Below are 18,561 nucleotides of genomic sequence, written 5' to 3'. Positions count from 1 at the left end.
GTGCAGCCACTGCTAACGAAGGGTGCTGCTCCTGTACTCAGGGGACACGTGGAGCCAGCACAGCCCTGCTCTGGCATTGCAGCAGGGACAGCTCATGGACAGAGCTGATCTCACGCATCAGCCTTCTTGCTGCTAGCGCTATGAGAAGATAATAACAAAGCCTCAGTCCTAATAACACACAAGATGACCCTAAAATCTGTCATCAAGAGTCTGGTATTCTTCCTGACACAAATACCAGACACGACGACAGCGTTCCTTGGTGTCAGTGATCCTTGCTAAACCAGTCAAACTCACATCCCGGAGCTTACACATGTTTGGATGAGAGTGTGGGTGTGACTGAGTGTATGAAATCCTCCTACGAGCCGCGGTGAGTACATATTCCCTTCCCTAGGACCCTGCCCCGACTTCTGTTGCGCTCCCCTTTTCCGAAAGGAGGAGATGCCAGGCACACCTGGTCGTGGGGCCAGCCTGCCGCAGGGCTGAGGGAAGTCACTGTGCTCTGCCAGACCTCCTCTCGCCATCAGGAGGCCAGCAAGGGCTGACAGCCTTTGTGGAGCGCTGCGAGGGTTGTTAATGAGAAGAGCAGGGAATTACGCACAAGGAAAGCAAGGTCGGACGTGACCAGAATAGGAGAGCCCCGTGGGGAACTCGCAGGGCTGAGAGATGCAGCTGTGCTCTTCAAAGTCCGTATTGAAGCTAGACCCAGGGCCGCCCCGCACCTGACGGAGATGAACAGCGGCAGGGCGAGGGGGCATTCTGAAGGAAGCAAAAAAAAATTAATGAGTCAGCTGCTTGTGAATTTGTAAGGACCCTGAGGAATTTCCCTCCAAGCTTAAGCATGGGGTTTCAGCTCTCTTTAACCAAATATCTGCTTGGGTAATTACGGCGTAATAACACACAGATCATCTCTGGTTTTTCGCTTTTGGACATGGTGATTCCCAGCCTTGAACCATTCTGCACGGCTGCTCGCATCGAAGCAACCGCCCACTCTGCCCCAGAAGCGGGTATTTCTTTACCCACCCCGGGGCCCCCAGAGGTGCTAACCCCCCTTCACACTTGCCTTCGTGCAGTAAAGGTCAGAGAAGGCTTGCTGAAAAATGTGTAATCCATTAAGGCTCTTTCACACAGTCAGGAGTGAAAAAGAAACATCAGGGCACCATTCATGAACCACCAGCCAAAGCCGTACAACCCATGCTGGCTCCTTAATAAACGCAGGGAGCTGGCATGTTGTACCTACCCCAAATTTAGGCTACCCTATTAAAGTCGCATACATTATCTGCTTTGTCTTTCGCGGCCCGACACAGCTGGTGGGCCGGGAGGCTGGCGTTGAACTCCCACTCTCAACAAAGTCACCACGTGGTGACACAGAGGGGTTCTGCTCAGAGATGAACTGGGCGAGTTTCTGCCTTATTAGAGCTGTAAATCCTTTGCTTTGCCCTTTGCCTTGCTTCTGACTAACAAAGCTTGGTACCCTGCATGGTTAGCTTACAGGTTTTTTTTGTTGTTTTTTTTTCCCCCCACCTACAGCTAAAGACAATGCTCCTGTGTATAAAATCCAGCTTCCAACTCCCCCCCGAGTTTGGAAACGTTCACTCCATCTCCCGTGCCACCGGCTGAGCCACCCCATGAGCACGACCGCGCTGTGGCCCTGGATTCAGACTGATGCTGCAGCACCCACGCCGAGCAGAAGACTCAGCAGACAGCTTGCTGCAGGCTCCTGTTACGTGGGATCGCTGTGCTGGATCGTAACTGTCAGGGCTCCACGCCTGGAGATAGGGGAAGGCTGACAAATCCCCGGGAGAAAGGTCTTGGGGTAGGCCAGGCCAGTTCCAGCGCACAGCAGGCAGCCCCAGCCGTCAGCACAGTCGGGTGCTTGTCCTCAGCCCTTGGGTTGCAGGAGATCACACGTCGTTAAACACAAAGCTGCTAAGCCATCTCTATGGGTCAGCTCGCCAGCAAAGGGAAAAAAAATGCAGTGGAACACGTAGGCATACACAAGCATCCCACCCAACACGCTGATTACATCTCTCCTTAAATCAACAGTCCCCATTAAAAGCGAGCGTTCACCCCAATGATTTATTGCTCCCCCCCAGCAGCTGCAGCTCTCTTTAGGATCCCTCCTCCTCCTCCTCCTCCTCCTCCCTGCAAGCACCCCCGGTGCAGCAGCACAGTTGCGATCAGCTGGGGTGAGCCTGACTCACATGCACAAACACCCAGCCTGCACAGGACGTTACAGCATACAGATGAGATCTGGAGGCTGGAGGGAGCAGCCTCACGCTGTGCCACGCATGGAGAAAATAACCCACCTATAAGCCACCCGAAGGCAGGGCTGCCCCGAGAGAGATACGAAGCAGCACGGAGCAACGCTGAGTGCCTGAGGCTGGATGGAGGAGCAGCCAAGCTCGTAGAGCTGCTTATCGCCGTGAAAACCAGGTGAGATCTTCTCTCTGCTGTGCCTTCTCTTCCAGAAAGCTAACAGGCGTAGCTCGATCTCTGGCTGTGATAGCTTCAGAAAAGGCCAGAGGAGCAGCTTTCCGAACGGGGCACAAAGGGCTGGGGACATTCACCAGGACGGTCACTGCTGATGCACGCAGGTGTTTCCACACTCCCTCCCTGGATGAGATCAGGACTGCTAGTCTGCACGTGCTGGCACAGAGACCCTGCTGCTGGATGGGCTGATGCCCCACGAGGCCAGGACATGATTATAAATGAGCATTACAGAGCCCTGGCAGACCAGAGCTGCTACGTTTTACCCCTTGCACTTCACCTTTGGGAGCAGGTAGACTTAGAAGAATTTGAAGAGGAAAAAAGTGAAATTCCACTCGCTGTTTCTTTTGGCACTGACCTACAGGACTTGTAGTTCTTGCATAAATCAAGATGGAAAAGCAGTAAAGTGGATCGCTTACCAGTAAGCTGCCACATTCTGATTTCAAAACATACAAACCACCCTCCAACTCACATTCCTTCCACACAGCCTCAGCGGTCACCAGCGGGGCAACCTCAACCACTGCCTTCCAAAGCTGCAGCCCTCGCTTCAATCTCTCTGGCACCCTGTTTTGATGCAAGCTCTGCTCCACCTCCTGAAGCTGGACTGGACCGGTTGGTATATCCCCACCCTAGGAAGGGTCACCGAAGGGATGAGAAGTCCCCACGTGCCACCCTCAGGGCTTTAAAATCAGCCAGTGGAGGAACCACGTGCCCCTGGGCAGCTTTTCTCTGATAAATTTACTCCTTCACTTGCCAAAGGAAGCCTGCGGCAGAGCGGTCTCATGCTTATCTCCTCGGAGAGCACCACAAACCCAGCTGCCTTGTCCCTTCTTCGGTGCTCTCCCTTCTGCAGCATGGGTCCCCTCGCTGAAAAAATCCCAGTGCCTCATCCCAGGCCAGCGCTTCACGACTCTGTTCACTGACCCAGCAGCTCGCGGGGGTCCTGCCTCAGGAACGGGCACAAATTAACTCAGCTCTACGTGACCCCAAAGCACAGCTCGGCCTTGTCACTAAAAGGCAGCTATTTGTCTGGCAGATGTGTCACAACGCGATGCCCAATGCTCTAACAAGCAGTGCTGTTGACGAGCAGCTCGGCGAGCTGCTGACGAGGCAGGAAGCAGAACAGCAAGAAACACGTCTCCTGCTCAGATTGCCAAGGTTGTGCGTGCCCCTCAGAAGTGGTTTTAGGCAGTTAATAGAACTCTGAACAGTTCAGTTGGAAGGGACTTTCAGAGAGCAACTGCCTGAGCACGTCAGGCTAACCAAAATTAAAGCAGATCTGTGAGGGCATTGTCCAAGGCTGGCACCACCTCACCTTTTACCAGTTTTGTGGCCCTCCTCTGGATGCTTCCAAGGACCACCTTGGCAGGACGGTCCTTTTGAAAAGGATGCTTCCATCCTTTTCATCGTGGAGCCCAGAACTGCACACAATATTTAAGGTGAGGCTGCACCAACGCCGAATACAGCAGGAGAATCACCTCCTTTGATGCAGTGCACGGTCCTTCCCATTTGGAAGGGAATTAAAACAAAAAGAACAAACAAGTTGCTTTGGTGAGATTGATCTGCTGCAATTCCACCACGAGAGCTGCATATTGATGTATTAACGTTGCGCAGCGTGCCAGCTCTGTCTTCCTGCAAGGGCCCTGCAGGGCAGACTATTTGGCTTACCTGCAGCTCCTGGCATTTCTTTTTTTGGACGCTGCGCTCCTCTGCTTCCTGGAAGAGCCTGGATTTCAGGGCAGCATTGCGTTGTGCTCTCCTGCAGGAATGGCTGTGTTTCAGCACTTGGCAAACAGACCCCTTAGCAATTCCAGTTCCCAATTCTGCTTTGAAAGGGTCTGTCCTAAGGGTCTGGCACCCACCGCCCCATACACGAGTTTAGCAGAGCCTTTTATCAGCCCTATTAGACCCCGAGTCCTCTTAGTTATACCCAAGTTAAGGTTCCTGCTCCACAAACTGCTCTCCCAGCCCCTGCCATAACACGGGCTGGGGTTTTAGTCTCTGTTTTTCTTTGGGAAATCAGTGCAGATCACCTGGCCCCCAAGAAGTCACTTCAAAGCGCTGCTGGGGAAAAAAAACACCAAGAGTCTCTGACAAGCTGGCCAGACACGCAGGATGCGGAGGCTGCTCAGGAAAGAAAACTAATTTAAGGATATTAAGTGGACCTGGTGTTCAAGTACGTTTAAGCACTTATTTCTGTCTTGCCAGGAACTGAGAGATGTCTGAGATGTTCTACCTCCCCCGATCCTCCTTCCTATCTTGGCCTCTGCTCGAGGACCCTGGGCCAAACGATGCAGAAGGCAGTCAGCAGTTCAGCACTGTCTTTGGCTCTAAACTCAGAGCCTGTCTGGTCGCACAAAGGCTCGGCACCACAGATGCTCTGGTTTCTCTCTCCAGATCCACCATCTCTTCCAGCAGGAGAGTGGGAACAGCTCAGCATCTCACCATGAGCTCGACCTTTTTGACTTGTTTTCCCTGTGACCTGTCAAAGGTTGTCAAAGGGAAGAGCTCCCCTGTCTCCCTGCTTCCCATCTGCCCTGCCTTGCGTAGGACGCGTGACCATCATCTGCTTCCTGGCTGTTACAGCTCCACAGTGTTCCCACACGGCTCGTTTGGGAAAGCAACTGGAGGAAGCCCCAAGTGACCAAGTCACAGCCTTTGGGAAGGAAGGAAGAGAAGAGTAAGAAAATGAGGTGGAGGAAGAATAAACGGACATCCGAGTGCCCAGCCAGACACCAGCTGGCAGGATCCACGCAATGATCAAATTATGCATAACGAAGATCCTTTGGGAAGCATTCTGGAAACATTTAATCAGAGGGAGCTGCGCCCCAACGAGGAATCCTCCGGGGACAGGACGGCCAGCGTCCTCCTCTTCCCTGGAACTGGGTTGTAGGCAAACAGCCCAATTAACACAGAAGCAAAGGGTTTGAAGGCTGCTCTGCGGGATGTCAAGGTAGCACGCTGAGCATTGCTGAGGGATTACAGAGCTCCGCTGTCATTAGCAACAGTATCTCCTTTACAGATTTAATGGCAATTTTCTCCTCAAGTGCCCAGCTCTCCTTATCACCTGTTGCCGCTCCGGTGCCCACAATTCCAGGCTGTTTCCAGGCAGCCAGAAATCAAACCTCAGAGTTTTAGCACTGCCACAGCACCACCACCCCTTGAGTCAGCCATACAAGCAGTTACCTTTGTGGCTCCTCATCTCCTCCTTCAACTTGCTGAGTGCTCTCTTGGGTCAGATCTTCACACAATCTGCAGCTAAACTGCAGGACTCCTTCGTGCAGGGTGACACGGGAGCTACCAGCTTCTGCATTCAAAGAGAAAAGAAGAGTTCAGTGGGGCCTGTTAATTATTTACACTCCCATTTCTGGCTCTAAAAGCCTCTGAGCCTGGGACCAGTGGATGCTGGAAAATCTACTAGAGGTGGGCCTTTCTTTGCTCACTCTGCTCTCAAGTGTTATTTTTTTTTGCAGCTTGTGTTACTGGCCATTGCTGGAAGTCAGGGAATTCTGGCTCTGCTCCTGCACAACCCATTTGATGCTTTTATCACCCCCGGAGAGGAATTCCATAGCTCTCCAGCTTCTTCCTCAAACTCAATAGCTGAGCTAATGCGCCCTGCAGAACCGAGTGGATCGTGCTTTTAAATCAGGAGGATGTTTGCTTCAGGAAAAAGATGTCTCAAAATTACTTCAGGACAACTGCTCTGCTTGCTGACAGCCTGCAACTCCCAGAAGTCAGCCAGAAAGACCGTATGGACAGAAACACTCCCCCAAATCCCTGGGCTCCCCCTAACAGGGATTCTTTTTTGGATTATTATCAGTACTGCTAAAGGTTTTGTTTGTTTGCTTTTTAAGTTTCCAGGTTCAGTTCAAACAGACGAGCCAGGAAGCTTCAATTTCAAAGCCAGTAGCTCGGTCAGCACCTTGGCGTCCAAGGATGGCTGAGGGAATGTTTATCTTCTTCCCTTTGAACTTCACTTGTTGTTTACCATAATCTAATTACAATCGACCTCCCAAAGCAGAACTAGAACTGCACACATGACACGCAAGGGCTATTTGTAAACTTTTCCATCCATAAATTAGAATATTTATAATTACAGAAGTAAATATTAGGAAATATGTTTCATGGTGTGATGTTTTCAGCGTACTTCTGCTTCCACCGAGCTAAAATAGAACCAGTGGCCTTTTACACTCAAACATTTTACTGTGCTGTTCCCCGGTAAGCATCACGGGGACTTGAGCTGCACCAAGCACAGTTCCCTAAAAAGACGCTTGGATGATTACAGCCACAGAGGTCCCCTCCTGCCGTGCCTAAAGAACGTTGTCTTGTGCCTTGAAAGGGGCTGAGTCCCACCTGCTCACAGGACACGTGCTGCTGGGTCACATCGCCCATCCTGACTCCTACCTGACTCCTGCGCAGCAGTCCCACCAGCTCTTTCCCGGAAAGCCTGCGTGAGGAAGAATGAAACCAAGATTTCATTATTGCCAAGGAAGTCCCATAGCTCGTGGCCGTCAGCAATTCCTGCCGCCCCTCTTCCCTTTGTCTTGGCCTCCTCGGTGAGACTGTCGAGCTCACCAAGCAGCACAAAGCTAACAAGAAGAGAAACCAAAAACAACTCTGTATTTCCCGATTCTTCAGCATTCCCTCAGAAGAACAAAGACGAAACAAGCCAGGAAACCACCAAGCCCTTTGCAAATAAAGCCAGCCCTGAGACAAAGGCCTTGACAGAAGTTTGCTGCTGCCTCTCACGACATGGATGTTTCCTGCCTGGCTGCCCAAGGTTATTCCCTCCCTGGCAAAGTCTGCACAAGATGCTGCACCCTGGGCAAAGCAGCGCTGGAGAAATGTCCCCTCCAGCAATGGCGTGTCAGAGTGGAGCAGGGGGGCCGAGGTGTGCACCCCACACTGCATCAGGATGTGGGGAGCAGAGGATGGCGTTCCCCAGCTCAGCAGACACCCATGGCGAGCGGGGATATTCAGGCAGGCAGCACCACCAAGTCAGGAGACCGGGGCAAGCAGTGAACCCAAACCTAAGACCACAGCGTTTCCCAAGGACACGAGAGCTCTGGGAGCAGTTTGGGCAAGATCTGACCCCACATTTTTTTGTAGGCCGAGCTGGTGATGCTGTTTTAAGGTGCTTGGCTGCCTTCCCTCAGCACGGGTTTGGTTATCGGGCTCCTTTAGCAGCGTATCCCTGTATGAGTCCTGCTAGCAGGGGACACTCTGAGCCTGGCTGGCTGGGGGAGCACAGAAGAAACATTCACTCCAAAATATCACAGAGGCATATGGGAGGGTGAGGGGAAATCTTTCTCAGCCTAGTCACATGAAGCCAGAAACTGAGGCTGAGGAGCTTGAAATGAGGAGCTCGGAATTTTGGAGGTTTCAGATGTGATCCAACAAACCACCCAAGCATGCTCGCACCTAAGAGACTTAATACCTTAAATGTCAGTGTCTGCTCCTGGTAGAGATCTCGCTGGTTATTTTCACACAGGGGAAGGCTCCAGAGTCATTGTGAAAGCACAGGAAGATGAGGGTGGGCAGTCACAGGCTGGGGTACAGCAGAAGCAGTCATGGATGTGAAGCCTGGGAGATTCTGCTTCGTCAGCTCTACTCTCTTGCTGCAGAATCACCCTCCCACAGCACCGCTCTGCTCCTCGCGGAGACAGCCAGCCCAGGACTGCCTTTGGCAAAAAGAAACAAGGCGGACGGGCAAAAAGCCATCAAGGTGGCTAAAGTAGAAGAGAAGGGCTCATCTGGTGAAGAGCCGACGTCCCAGCCAAGCTGCCAGCCCCTGCAGGTGTCCGTGACACGCCAGCATTGATGGTCAGACAGTGGAACAAATAATGAGATTACCAGAACCCAGGAGTAGGACCAGCTGCTGCCATTACTGCTGAAAACACCCGCTGCTGCTGCTTCCCTCGGCAGTTCCACTGTGAGGTTAGGTGGGAACAGAACCAAAAATTTCTCTTTGATGTCAGAAGCAGAAAGTCCCTAATGAAAGCACTTACGTCGGGGAACTGCGGCCTGACCTCCACCCCTCCCGCAGGGTCAGCCAAATGCTTTCAGCAAACACCTTGCAGCTGCTCCCACCGCACAGCCGCTGAGACGCTCAGGCCACGGGCGCTGGCTGATGGCTGAGGTGCGGGGAAATGGGGCAGCAGAGGGGGAACACGGCCAAGCTGAGCCCCAACGGGACCGGCTGCACCGTTAGGCTGAGTGCTGAGGCTGTGACGGGTGCTGGGACAGGAGCAGGGACCCCAAGGGAGGACCGCAGGGAGCAGGCAGGTGGGAGGCAGCTCGCTGCAACTTGCTCGTAAAGAGCACAATCTGTTGAGCTGCAGCAAGTTGGTGCCTCGCTCAAGCTGCTTTCTCAGCAAGAATCAGCATCTCCCAGTCCTTCCAGTTCTGCCTCATACCCAGCTTAGGGCTCCAGCAGCTGGAGGGGCCGGGACAGGCTCAGACAGACCTCACGCCGCCTCCTGCAGCCTCCCCCCGGGCCGAGGCTGAGCTTCCCCTGCACGCAGCACAGCTTTCAGCTCGGGGCTGGGGGGCAGGAGGCGCTCAGCAATCAGAGCAGGCGAGGAGGCAGCACTCACCTGGCTGCCGGGGAGCTGGGGATGAGGCACTCGCAGCTCCTGCTCGCCTCTTCCAAGAGCCTCCCGCATCAAAGTCCTTCCCCCTCCATCAGCAGCCCCGCAGGGGCCAGGCAGAGCCTCTCTAAATGCGCCTGGCTGCCGAACATTTCTATTCTAGGCAGGGACAGGCAAGATGAGGGAAGCGCAGCACACGCATCAGTCGGGTGCGAACGACATCAGTGCCAAGTTCTCTGCTATGTAGCCGTTTCAGGCAGAGAACGCGTCTGATGTGGTGCTCCAAGCCAAGTAACATGATTCGCGAAAGAAATAGAAATCCTCTTTATGCAAAACCTCCAGGCGATTCTCAGCTATCTGGGAACACGGGGGAAAGCAGGAACAGCCCATAGAATGGAAAGAAGCTGCTTTATACAAAGCCTTGGTCAAAGAGATCAAATCATAATAGCAAGGGAAGATAAAGGAATAAAGTGGGGACACCAACAGCCCCGAGCTGTTCCCAGTCTGCGCTGAGAACTGACAGGGCACAGCCTAGCAAACAAGCCAGCCCCGGTCCCAAAGCAACTCCTGCATGGGTCTGGGGTGTTCAGGACACTCAGCTCCAGCACCGCCGCGACAGCTGCGATACAGCTAATCCCCAGCTCGCCTCGGGAGGATTCGGGGCCGACAGCAGGGCTCATCTCACAGCGGGAAAGGGCGGGAGGATGCCGGGCATATGCCACCCATTCCAGCAAAGCAAAGCGTGAAGGCACCAGGGATGGGAACCAGTTCATCTGTTCTCATCCACGTGAAGTCACGGCCGTCCTCTGGAGTGGGTTCCCGAGGCAGGTGGTGAGAGCCGTGTCCAGGAAGGGTGTATCGAGGCAGGAAAGCCACCTGACCTTACGATAGCCATCAGATCTTATCGCCTGCACGTTGAAAAACAAAGCCAGTCCCTCCCTCTTGGGAGGTTTAATCCTCTAGCCGGGATTACATCTATCAGTCGATAAGCTGTCCTGGAGAGAACGATCCAGCATGGCTGGGTGATAGCTGACACTATCAGCAAACAATGACAGCACTTGGAAATTAGAGCCACGCAGGTGGCCGGAAGGTAATGGATCGTTTTCTGCTTTCAGCCTCCCTCTTGCCATATTGCAGCATTTGGGGCAGGCCAGTTCCCATTTCCATGCCTTATTAACCTTGATGGTACAAGCAGAGCCAAGCCAGGTCTGCCTCTGGCTCCGGCATCTCAGTTCCCATTAGCTAATTACAGGCAAGGTCGTTTGATTGCCTTTGCAGTGCAGGTCCTGGGTGCCTCGAACGGGGCACCAGGGATTAGAAGCCACTTTGGAAACACCAGCTGCAGCCCCGCAGAGTAACCCGGGGTGTCAGAAACAACGCACCTCTCCCAGGCAGCACCTGCCTCAACCCTCTGCTGGTCACGTTCCTGCTGTCACCTGCTGGTGGCCGTGAACTCCTGCACCACAGCGCCGTGCAGGACTGTCCCAGCCACCACCAGAGAGCTGGGAACAGAGGTTTGTGCCGAAAAGGAGATGCGATGCTCCTTTGTGGCACTTCTCTCAGAGTGCCTGTAGCACAATTAGTTTTTACAGGCTTAATTCGCAGGAGGAGGGCCGGCAGGTAAGCCTCATGCCCAGCACAGCGTTCTCTTAGGAACTAAGGGACTGAGGAGGCGTTTTGCTCTGTAAGGGGAGTGCCCTCTGCCGACACAGCCGCCCTACAACAGGCAGATCCATTCTGCAGCCAGGCTGCAACAAGCACACCCCCCCGGGATGGATGACAACCCAAAACACGAGGCAGGTGAATACAGTCCCTTTAATGCAGTCAGACACAGGGGAACCACTAGGACAGAACGAGACGAGACCGAGGCACGCCAGGCAGGCAGGGATCAAACAGCAGGCAGAGGGGGGGTGTCGCTAGACCAGAGCATCCCCCAGCACACGAGAGCTGCCCCTGCGTGCTGAGCAGAGCTCTGAGGTCTCATCTCTGGCGAGCAGAACGGGGAGAAGGGGGAGACCAGAGGGAGGTTACCAGTGGAGCTGAAGGAAACAGCCTCGGTGCTCTCAGCCAGGGTCGCACAGCCCACATGTGAGGACAGGAGCCGAGCCCCAGCAGCTCCCAGCTGAGCTGTGGGGCCGAGTCCCAGGGTGAGGAACGTCACGGTGCCACACACCGGTCCTGCCCAAAGCTAGGGAGCCCCGCCAGCAAAGATGAGCTCCAGGGCAGCCTGGATGTCCCCTCCAGTGGCCTGCAGGGCGCGGAGGCTCAGCTCATCATCGTGTATGCCCATGTCTCGCAGCTGCTGCAGCTGGGGTTGCCACTGGCTCTACGGACAGGAAACAAAAGAAGCCAAGGGTAGGTGCGAGAGGCCAAGCAGTAACATGACAGCCTTCCCCACTGCCACGCCGGATTCTCCCACCTCTCTGACTCACAAGTGCATACCCCAAAGCCCCCAGCCTCCTGTCCCACCCAGCCCTTTAACATTGCTCTGCTGCGCCTCCTCCAAGCTCTTCTCCCCTTCCAGCTCGCTGTCCTGCCACAGAAGGCAGCTGGAACAACCACCTCCACCCCGCAGCACCCAACGCCACGTGGAGCTTTCACGGGACCCCAGAAGAAGAGGCTGAGCCACTGACCTGCAGGCTGGGCTGCCCCGAGGCCTGCAGGGCGTGCTGCAAGGCCTGGCTGAAGAGGTCGTTGGTGATGGGTGTCCCCGACTGGACGCTGGATGACATCGGGGAGGTCCCAGAGGAGTGACCCTAGGAGGAGATGAGGTGTGCAGGGGTCAGGGGGGCGCTCCCCCAGCCCATCAGGAGGAGACCCCAGACTGAGAGGGCTCCCGGAGCTGAGCAGGGCTCGCTCTCAGTCAGGAACCATCTCTGCAGTGCAGGACACCCCCAGCTGCTGTACCTGGGTGCCAGGGGTAGGCGTGTGGGAGCTGCTCTCCGGGGTGCTGGCCAGTGCCAGCGCGGTCGCCAGCTCGCTCTGGGTGATGGGCCGGGGCCCTGCAGCCCCCGAGTAGCCGAGGGAAGCCGGGCGGGAGCCAGAAGTGCTGCTGGACGGCGTCGATCTCGTGCTCTGCAAGGAGAGAAAAGCACCTCTGGTGTCAGTGCCCATGTCCCACTAAGGTCCATAGCTCGTGTGCTTATTCCCAGGGATCTCTTCTCTACTGTATTCAAAATTCAAACGTGGAACTTGTTAAAAGAAGCACACCTAGTGATCAGCCGTGTTTTTTTCCAAACCCAACTATTCTAAAGCTGCTGAACTGGCTATAAGCCTTTTAATATTTCATCCATCAGCTTAAAAACAAAAGACATTTATCTTATTTATCTTCACAACACCCCCGTGAGGCAGAGGAACTCGTGCTGTTCTTGAGATAAGAGAGAAAACCTTTAAAGTCTTTAAGAGCTACCTGTTAAACCCATAAAGCAAGCCCAAAACAGCTGCCCCACCTGACCTGGCCTGCCAATTACCTGGTGAAAGTCATCTTCGTCATCAGAGAGACCTTCAAACAGAAAGCCACCTGCAAGAGAAGGAAGAATCACCAGATGCAGAGAACTAGGTGCTGGCAGGAACTGGGCACCGGATGAGAATCCCACAGAGGCCTTGGCCACACAACCAGGCTCAGCCCCAGCTAAGGCACGGGTTAAGCCCCTAATTTGTGCAAAACAGAGCCCACAGCACGCTGCTACCCACAGAGATTACACGTTGTGTGGCCAGGAGAGCCTCTGAGGTTGCCCTGGCTGAGATCAGCCTCTGTCGACACAACCCAGCAAACCACAACACACACTCCTCCTCGCTCAAGAGCCCAAACTTCTTTTGCCTCCAGCCCGGGGAAGGCTCTGCGTCAGCCCCAGCAGGGATTTCCCTGCAGATGAGGCCCGCAGGCTGCACGCACCTGGCATGTCGCGGTAGGAGCCGGAGGACATGCCTCGGGAGGACGTCTCCGGGGCGGGGAGCGGGGTGCTGCCTGCCACCGAGTGCAGCACCAGCACGATGGCGTTCACCAGGGCAGGGTGAGCTGGGATTAGCCTGGAGGAAGGGGGGGAAAATAAATCACGTGCATGAGGGGGCTGAGAAAGCAGCAGCTTGATACTAGCAAAGAAATTAATAAAGCCAACACCACTTCAGATGCTGACTGTGGCTGCCCAGCAAGCAAAATGCTCCCCATTTGGGTGGGAAAAGTACTAAACAGGAGCACAACAAAGGCACGGCCCAGTCACTGCGCCAGCTTACGTGTCCAGCATGTTGGGGTCTGCAAACACTGAGAAGAGATCCTTGTCCTGCAGCACTCCTGGGAGGGACCAGGAGACGTGACCAGTAGGAGACAGGATACAAATCCACAGGAGCCGGTTAAATCATGGGAAGAAAACAAACGAATTGTTTTTCAGGAAGCGAGTGAGTCACAAAAAAACACAGTAAGCACTCTATTATTGTTCTCTGAAACCTTTTGTGCCTTCCTAGAGAGAGGCTGAATCACAGCCACACCCCCGGGATGGGGCTTCCCCAGCAGGATCAACCCTGGCACCCAGCTGGCTGCAAGAAGTTGCGACCCCATCCCATACGTCAGGAATTAAACAATCTTTAATAGTTTATTTTAGTGCTTAAATTAAAGTGTTTGTTTTATACTGAAGCCATCTTTATCTGGCTTCCTTCAGACCCTCTGGGTGACATCTGGACTCACCCAAAGCAACCGGGTCACTGCTGAGGCCAGGAGTAGCCACAATGATCTGATCCAGCGACTCCTTGTTCCCCAGCATTTTGAAGACCTGCCAGAGAAATCAGAAGGGATCAGCAGCAGCACGCAACAAGGCCCCACTCAGAGCCTTTCTTCAGCGAGGAAGACAGACAAAAGGCAGCCAGACAAATTGTGCAGCCTCGCTCACCGCATCTCTGTAGGCAGGGCTGCTGTGCAGGGCAGTGTGAAGCACCCGGAACTCCCGAACTGCTGCCACCTTATCCACGGGCTCTGAGAGAGGAAAGACAGCACTCCCAGCTCCCAGGCATGCAAAAACATAGATATGTACCTTCCTACGTGCACAGGAGGAAGCGTATTAAGGTAACGGCCCTAAATTAACACAATTTATTCTACAATTAGGCACACGCGAGCCTGGTTTTCCCCTCAACCTAGAGTAACGAGACATTTCATTCCTGATTCTCTGGCAACACCCTAAAACCGAGCACACCCACGTAAGGCAGCGATGTTTGCTCGCCCCGTGACATGATTCATTCCCTAACTCTACCCCATTTGCTGCTGTGACAGGTGGAGTGCACAAACAGGTCGGTTCCGCCCCCAAATCCTGCACCAGCCTCCCAAAAGCAAATCCCCAAGAGGAGCTGGGCTCTTCCTCACACACCTCCTCCTCCTCACCTGGCTTCTGGTCGGGCTCGGGCCAGGACTTGCGCAGCACGTGAACAGTGGAGCCCGACTGGATGCCATAAAAATCAAGCGTCTGGTCATCCCTCAGCTTACGGCCGCAGTAGATCAGATCTAGAGGAAGAGAAAAACACGTCAAGACAAGACAAACACCTACAACGTGCTCACAAAGGGCTCAGAGCCCTTAAGAACCAAGAACTGTGCGGGGACATTGCCCTGCCCACGGGGATAACACCCTGCCCGCTGAGCTGCTTCATCATGACAGGAAAAACGAGAGGAAATCCCAGCTGATATTCACAGATACGTCTTCGCTGCCTCCTTTAGAAGGGCTGAGCTCTCTCCAACAGACACGCTGGTCAGTAAACTACGCCAAAAGTCTCCTTAACAAGCACACCGACCCCACAATGCGCTCAGACAGCCGCAGCAGAGCCTCTGGACCCCCCTGGAGCACCACGCAACCTGCCCGCTCACACAAACCCCCCGGCGGGTACCGATGAGCTCGGGGTCGGGCACGGACTCCTGCAGCCGGCCGGTGATGAGCTGCTTGAGGCAGGAGATGCTGCAGCCGCCCAGCGGGCACTCGCCCAGCTCCGTCTCGGGCAGGCGCAGGATGGACTTGGGGGCCAGCGGCTGGTCCGCCAGCTTCACGGCGATGTGCCACTCGGGCAGCGCCATGCCGGGGGACGGCAACCGCGGAGCGAGGCCGCCGAACGCCTCCAGAACCGCTTCGGAGCTCCCCGGGGGGGTTCTGGGGGGGGGTCCCGGGGGGTCCCGGCCAAGCGCGGCCCCGGAGCTCCCCTCACACGCCGCCGCCGCTTCTCTTCCGGCAACACAGCGCCGGAAACGGAAATACCGCTCCCGCCCCGCCGCGGGGGAGCCCTGGGAAGTGTAGTACGCTAAGGGAGACTCCGCTGATTGGTCAGCCTGGAGGGGAGGTGGAAGGGAGAGCCAATGGGAGGCCGGCTGGGGATTTAAAAGCGGGAGGGGGGGGTTACAGAACTCTTTTGCCGCCCGGGTCGCGGTGGGAGGAGGTGGCCCCGCGGCGCCTCCCGGCGGGGGGGAATTGCAGGGTAAAGGGGGGGCTGCATGGAAACGGGGGGCTGGCAGCAGGGCCTGAGGCACGGCAGGAGCAGCCCCTCGCTCCCAGCAAGGCTCGGCAGGAGGGCAGCTGTCCTGGGGGCTGGGAGCCTGTGGGGAGGCATCCCCGCTGCTCCCCTCCCCATGTGCACGGGCTACCTGTGTCAGCAGCACCGAATTAAATGTTCCCGTCCTTCCCCCGGCTCTTCTTGCTGAGCAGTTTCTGTAGGGCAGCTCAACCCTCCCACAGCAAAAGGAGCTGAGTTCCCCAGGCTCAGGGAGCTTCAGGAGCATCTGCTGCTCCATCTCCTCACGGGATCCCAAAAAAGGAGAAGCTGCTCCTCTGCCCCCAAAACCTGTGCCAGCCTGCTTGCTTTTCTGACAGGAAGGGCTGTTTATGTTCTAAAAAAAGCCAAGTTACCATGAAAGTCCAGAAAGGCTGCAAGAGCCACATACCAGGCAAGTTTTCCTTCCTAACAGTTCTTTAAATGGCTCGTGCCTCAGACAGCGACACAGCATGCTCTGCACAGCAGCGCTCCCAGTTCTGCTTTCGGAGTTGCAGACACGCAGGGTTCAGCTCAAGTGCAAAGCCTGGCCTTACCCAGCACCTGGAGCAAGGAGACCCAGCCCCTCCCTAAAGAAGGCAAGAAATACCACCGCGTAGTTTTAAGACTAATGTTTTATTTGTTTTCCTACAAATAAGTCAGTTATGACAAACCTAAAGGTGGACAAACCTAAAGGTGACGAGCCTACTTTAGTGTCATCCTATTAGTGTTACACAGGAAATGTGAACAACCCTCCCTCTACCTTCAGAGCCTCTGCACAGCTACCAGGAGGAGCCGCCAGCCCCTGAACCTCAGCCTGAGGGGTCACTGCGCTTCCTCTGCTAAAAACAAAACCAAACCTCTAGTCACAAACTGGCCGAATCATGGCAGGGCCGTTAAAACGCTCACTGCTCGTTACTACTCGGTACCTCACCGGATTAGGACACCAACAGTCAAACAAGAGTGGTCCGAAGCGAAGGGAGAGCTCCCCGAAGACCTGCAGCAACTTCTTCCCTGCAAGGGGTGTGGGGGCGCCCCGGGTGGCTGCCAGCAGCCCCTCTAGAAGCACTTGCGGTGGACGATGGAGGGGCCGGACTCGTCGTACTCCTGCTTGCTGATCCACATCTGCTGGAAGGTGGAGAGGGAGGCCAGGATGGAGCCGCCGATCCAGACGGAGTACTTGCGCTCCGGCGGGGCGATGATTTTGATCTTCATGGTGCTGGGCGCCAGGGCCGTGATCTCCTTCTGCATCCTGTCGGCGATGCCCGGGTACATGGTGGTGCCGCCCGACAGCACGGTGTTGGCGTACAGGTCCTTGCGGATGTCCACGTCGCACTTCATGATGGAGTTGAAGGTGGTCTCGTGGATGCCGCAGGACTCCATGCCCAGGAAGGAGGGCTGGAAGATGGCCTCGGGGCAGCGGAACCGCTCGTTGCCGATGGTGATCACCTGCCCATCGGGCAGCTCGTAGCTCTTCTCCAGCGAGGAGGACGAGGCGGCCGTGGCCATCTCCTGCTCGAAGTCCAGGGCGACGTAGCACAGCTTCTCCTTGATGTCCCGCACAATCTCCCTCTCGGCCGTGGTGGTGAAGCTGTAGCCGCGCTCCGTCAGGATCTTCATCAGGTAGTCCGTGAGGTCGCGGCCGGCCAGGTCGAGGCGCAGGATGGCGTGGGGCAGCGCGTAGCCCTCGTAGATGGGCACGGTGTGGGTGACGCCATCGCCGGAGTCCATCACGATGCCGGTGGTGCGGCCGGAGGCGTAGAGAGACAGCACGGCCTGGATGGCCACGTACATGGCCGGGGTGTTGAAGGTCTCAAACATGATCTGGGTCATCTTCTCCCGGTTCGCTTTAGGGTTGAGGGGCGCCTCGGTGAGCAGCACCGGGTGCTCCTCCGGGGCCACGCGCAGCTCGTTGTAGAAGGTGTGGTGCCAGATCTTCTCCATGTCGTCCCAGTTGGTGACGATGCCGTGCTCGATGGGGTACTTCAGGGTGAGGATGCCCCTCTTGCTCTGCGCCTCGTCACCCACGTAGCTGTCCTTCTGCCCCATGCCCACCATCACGCCCTGGTGCCGGGGGCGCCCCACGATGGAGGGGAACACAGCCCGGGGAGCATCGTCCCCCGCGAAGCCCGCCTTGCACATGCCTGAGCCATTGTCCACCACGAGGGCAGCGATCTCCTCGTCTGCCATGCTGAATGCACCTGGGGGACAAGGAGGAGGGGTCACAGAGCACCTCTGCAAGGGCCCTGCCCTTGTGTGATGAAGGACCAGAGGGGTCAGGGCACTGGAAATGGTCAGGGAGCGAGAAGGGCATTGAGGAGACTCCAAGACAGGTCCTGGGGGTGCCAGAAAGGCAGCAGGGTAACCTAAACCCCACAGCATGCACACCCCGAGGAGCCAGGCCACCCACAACATCCAACCCCCTCCCCCTCCCCCCAAAAAAAAATCTCCCCAGGGAGGCCCTCTTCTGCCCCGGTCCCCCCAAAAACCTTAGGGACATCCCCGTTTCCCTTACCAAAAAAAGGGCCTCAAGGACACCCCTCAAAAAAAAAAAAAGAAAAACAAGGAAAATTTCTCTCCCCATCCCCACCCCAGGCCTCCTGAGGGCCACCCTCCTCCCCACAAAGAAAACCCTCAGGGCACCCCATCTCCCTCCACCCCAAAACCCCTCAATAACACCCCCTCTTTCCCCCCACCCCAAAAAGACCCCCAGGACACCCCCCCACCCTCCCAAAACCCCCGGGGGGCACAAACCCTCCCCCCAAAAAGGCCTCTGAGGGCTGCCCCCCTCACCCTACCCCCCAAAAACCCCCCTCAGGGCTGCCCTTCCGCTCCCCACATCCCCCAAAACCCTCCAGGGCCGCCCCCTGCCCCCTATTTCCCCAGGATCCCCCGGTACCCCCCACACCGCCGCACTCCCCACCCCCACCTGCGCCGCCGCCGCCTCGCCTCCGACTGCCGGGCCCCGCCCCGCTCCCCTCCTTTTATT

At 55.8% G+C, this 18,561-nt stretch overlaps 3 protein-coding genes across 4 annotated transcripts in view; all 3 read right to left on the bottom strand.

Moving 5' to 3' along the window:
• SEMA7A (semaphorin 7A (JohnMiltonHagen blood group)) overlaps positions 1-10,735 on the bottom strand; it is a 33,793-nt gene extending 23,058 nt beyond the window's left edge. The window contains exons 1-4 of one of the 2 annotated variants that reach the window (XM_084532226.1): positions 7,925-10,735; positions 6,892-6,934; positions 5,674-5,794; positions 4,156-4,246 (exon numbers count right to left, since the gene is read on the bottom strand). In XM_084532226.1, the coding sequence (XP_084388352.1) occupies positions 4,156-4,171 (16 nt within the window). In that variant the 5' untranslated portion in view covers positions 4,172-4,246; positions 5,674-5,794; positions 6,892-6,934; positions 7,925-10,735. Of the gene's footprint in view, positions 1-4,155; positions 4,247-5,673; positions 5,795-6,891; positions 6,935-7,924 lie in introns of those variants that run through there. The other variant, XM_084532224.1, reaches the window with a different exon arrangement.
• Positions 10,736-10,873: 138 nt separating this feature from the next.
• Positions 10,874-15,297, bottom strand: UBL7 (ubiquitin like 7). The gene is made up of 10 exons (XM_084532232.1): positions 14,943-15,297; positions 14,446-14,565; positions 13,961-14,043; positions 13,759-13,843; positions 13,311-13,368; positions 12,973-13,106; positions 12,548-12,597; positions 11,985-12,152; positions 11,711-11,833; positions 10,874-11,403 (listed from the first exon to the last, which is right to left on the bottom strand). The coding sequence occupies exons 1-10, from the start codon at positions 15,124-15,126 to the stop codon at positions 11,266-11,268; spliced, it is 1,143 nt and encodes a 380-aa protein (XP_084388358.1). The 5' UTR covers positions 15,127-15,297; the 3' UTR covers positions 10,874-11,265.
• An 892-nt stretch (positions 15,298-16,189) lies between these two features.
• On the bottom strand, positions 16,190-18,552 carry LOC311442708 (actin, cytoplasmic type 5). Its single transcript, XM_084532233.1, has 2 exons — positions 18,502-18,552; positions 16,190-17,773 (listed from the first exon to the last, which is right to left on the bottom strand). The coding sequence occupies exon 2, from the start codon at positions 17,760-17,762 to the stop codon at positions 16,632-16,634; it is 1,131 nt and encodes a 376-aa protein (XP_084388359.1). The 5' UTR covers positions 17,763-17,773; positions 18,502-18,552; the 3' UTR covers positions 16,190-16,631.
• Positions 18,553-18,561: the final 9 nt, after the last annotated feature.

Source organism: Aythya ferina (genome assembly GCF_964211825.1).
Source record: "Aythya ferina genome assembly, chromosome: 11".
Classification (NCBI taxonomy): domain Eukaryota; kingdom Metazoa; phylum Chordata; class Aves; order Anseriformes; family Anatidae; genus Aythya; species Aythya ferina.
Note: the sequence above shows the minus strand (reverse complement) of the source record. Positions and strands in the feature narration are given on the sequence as shown.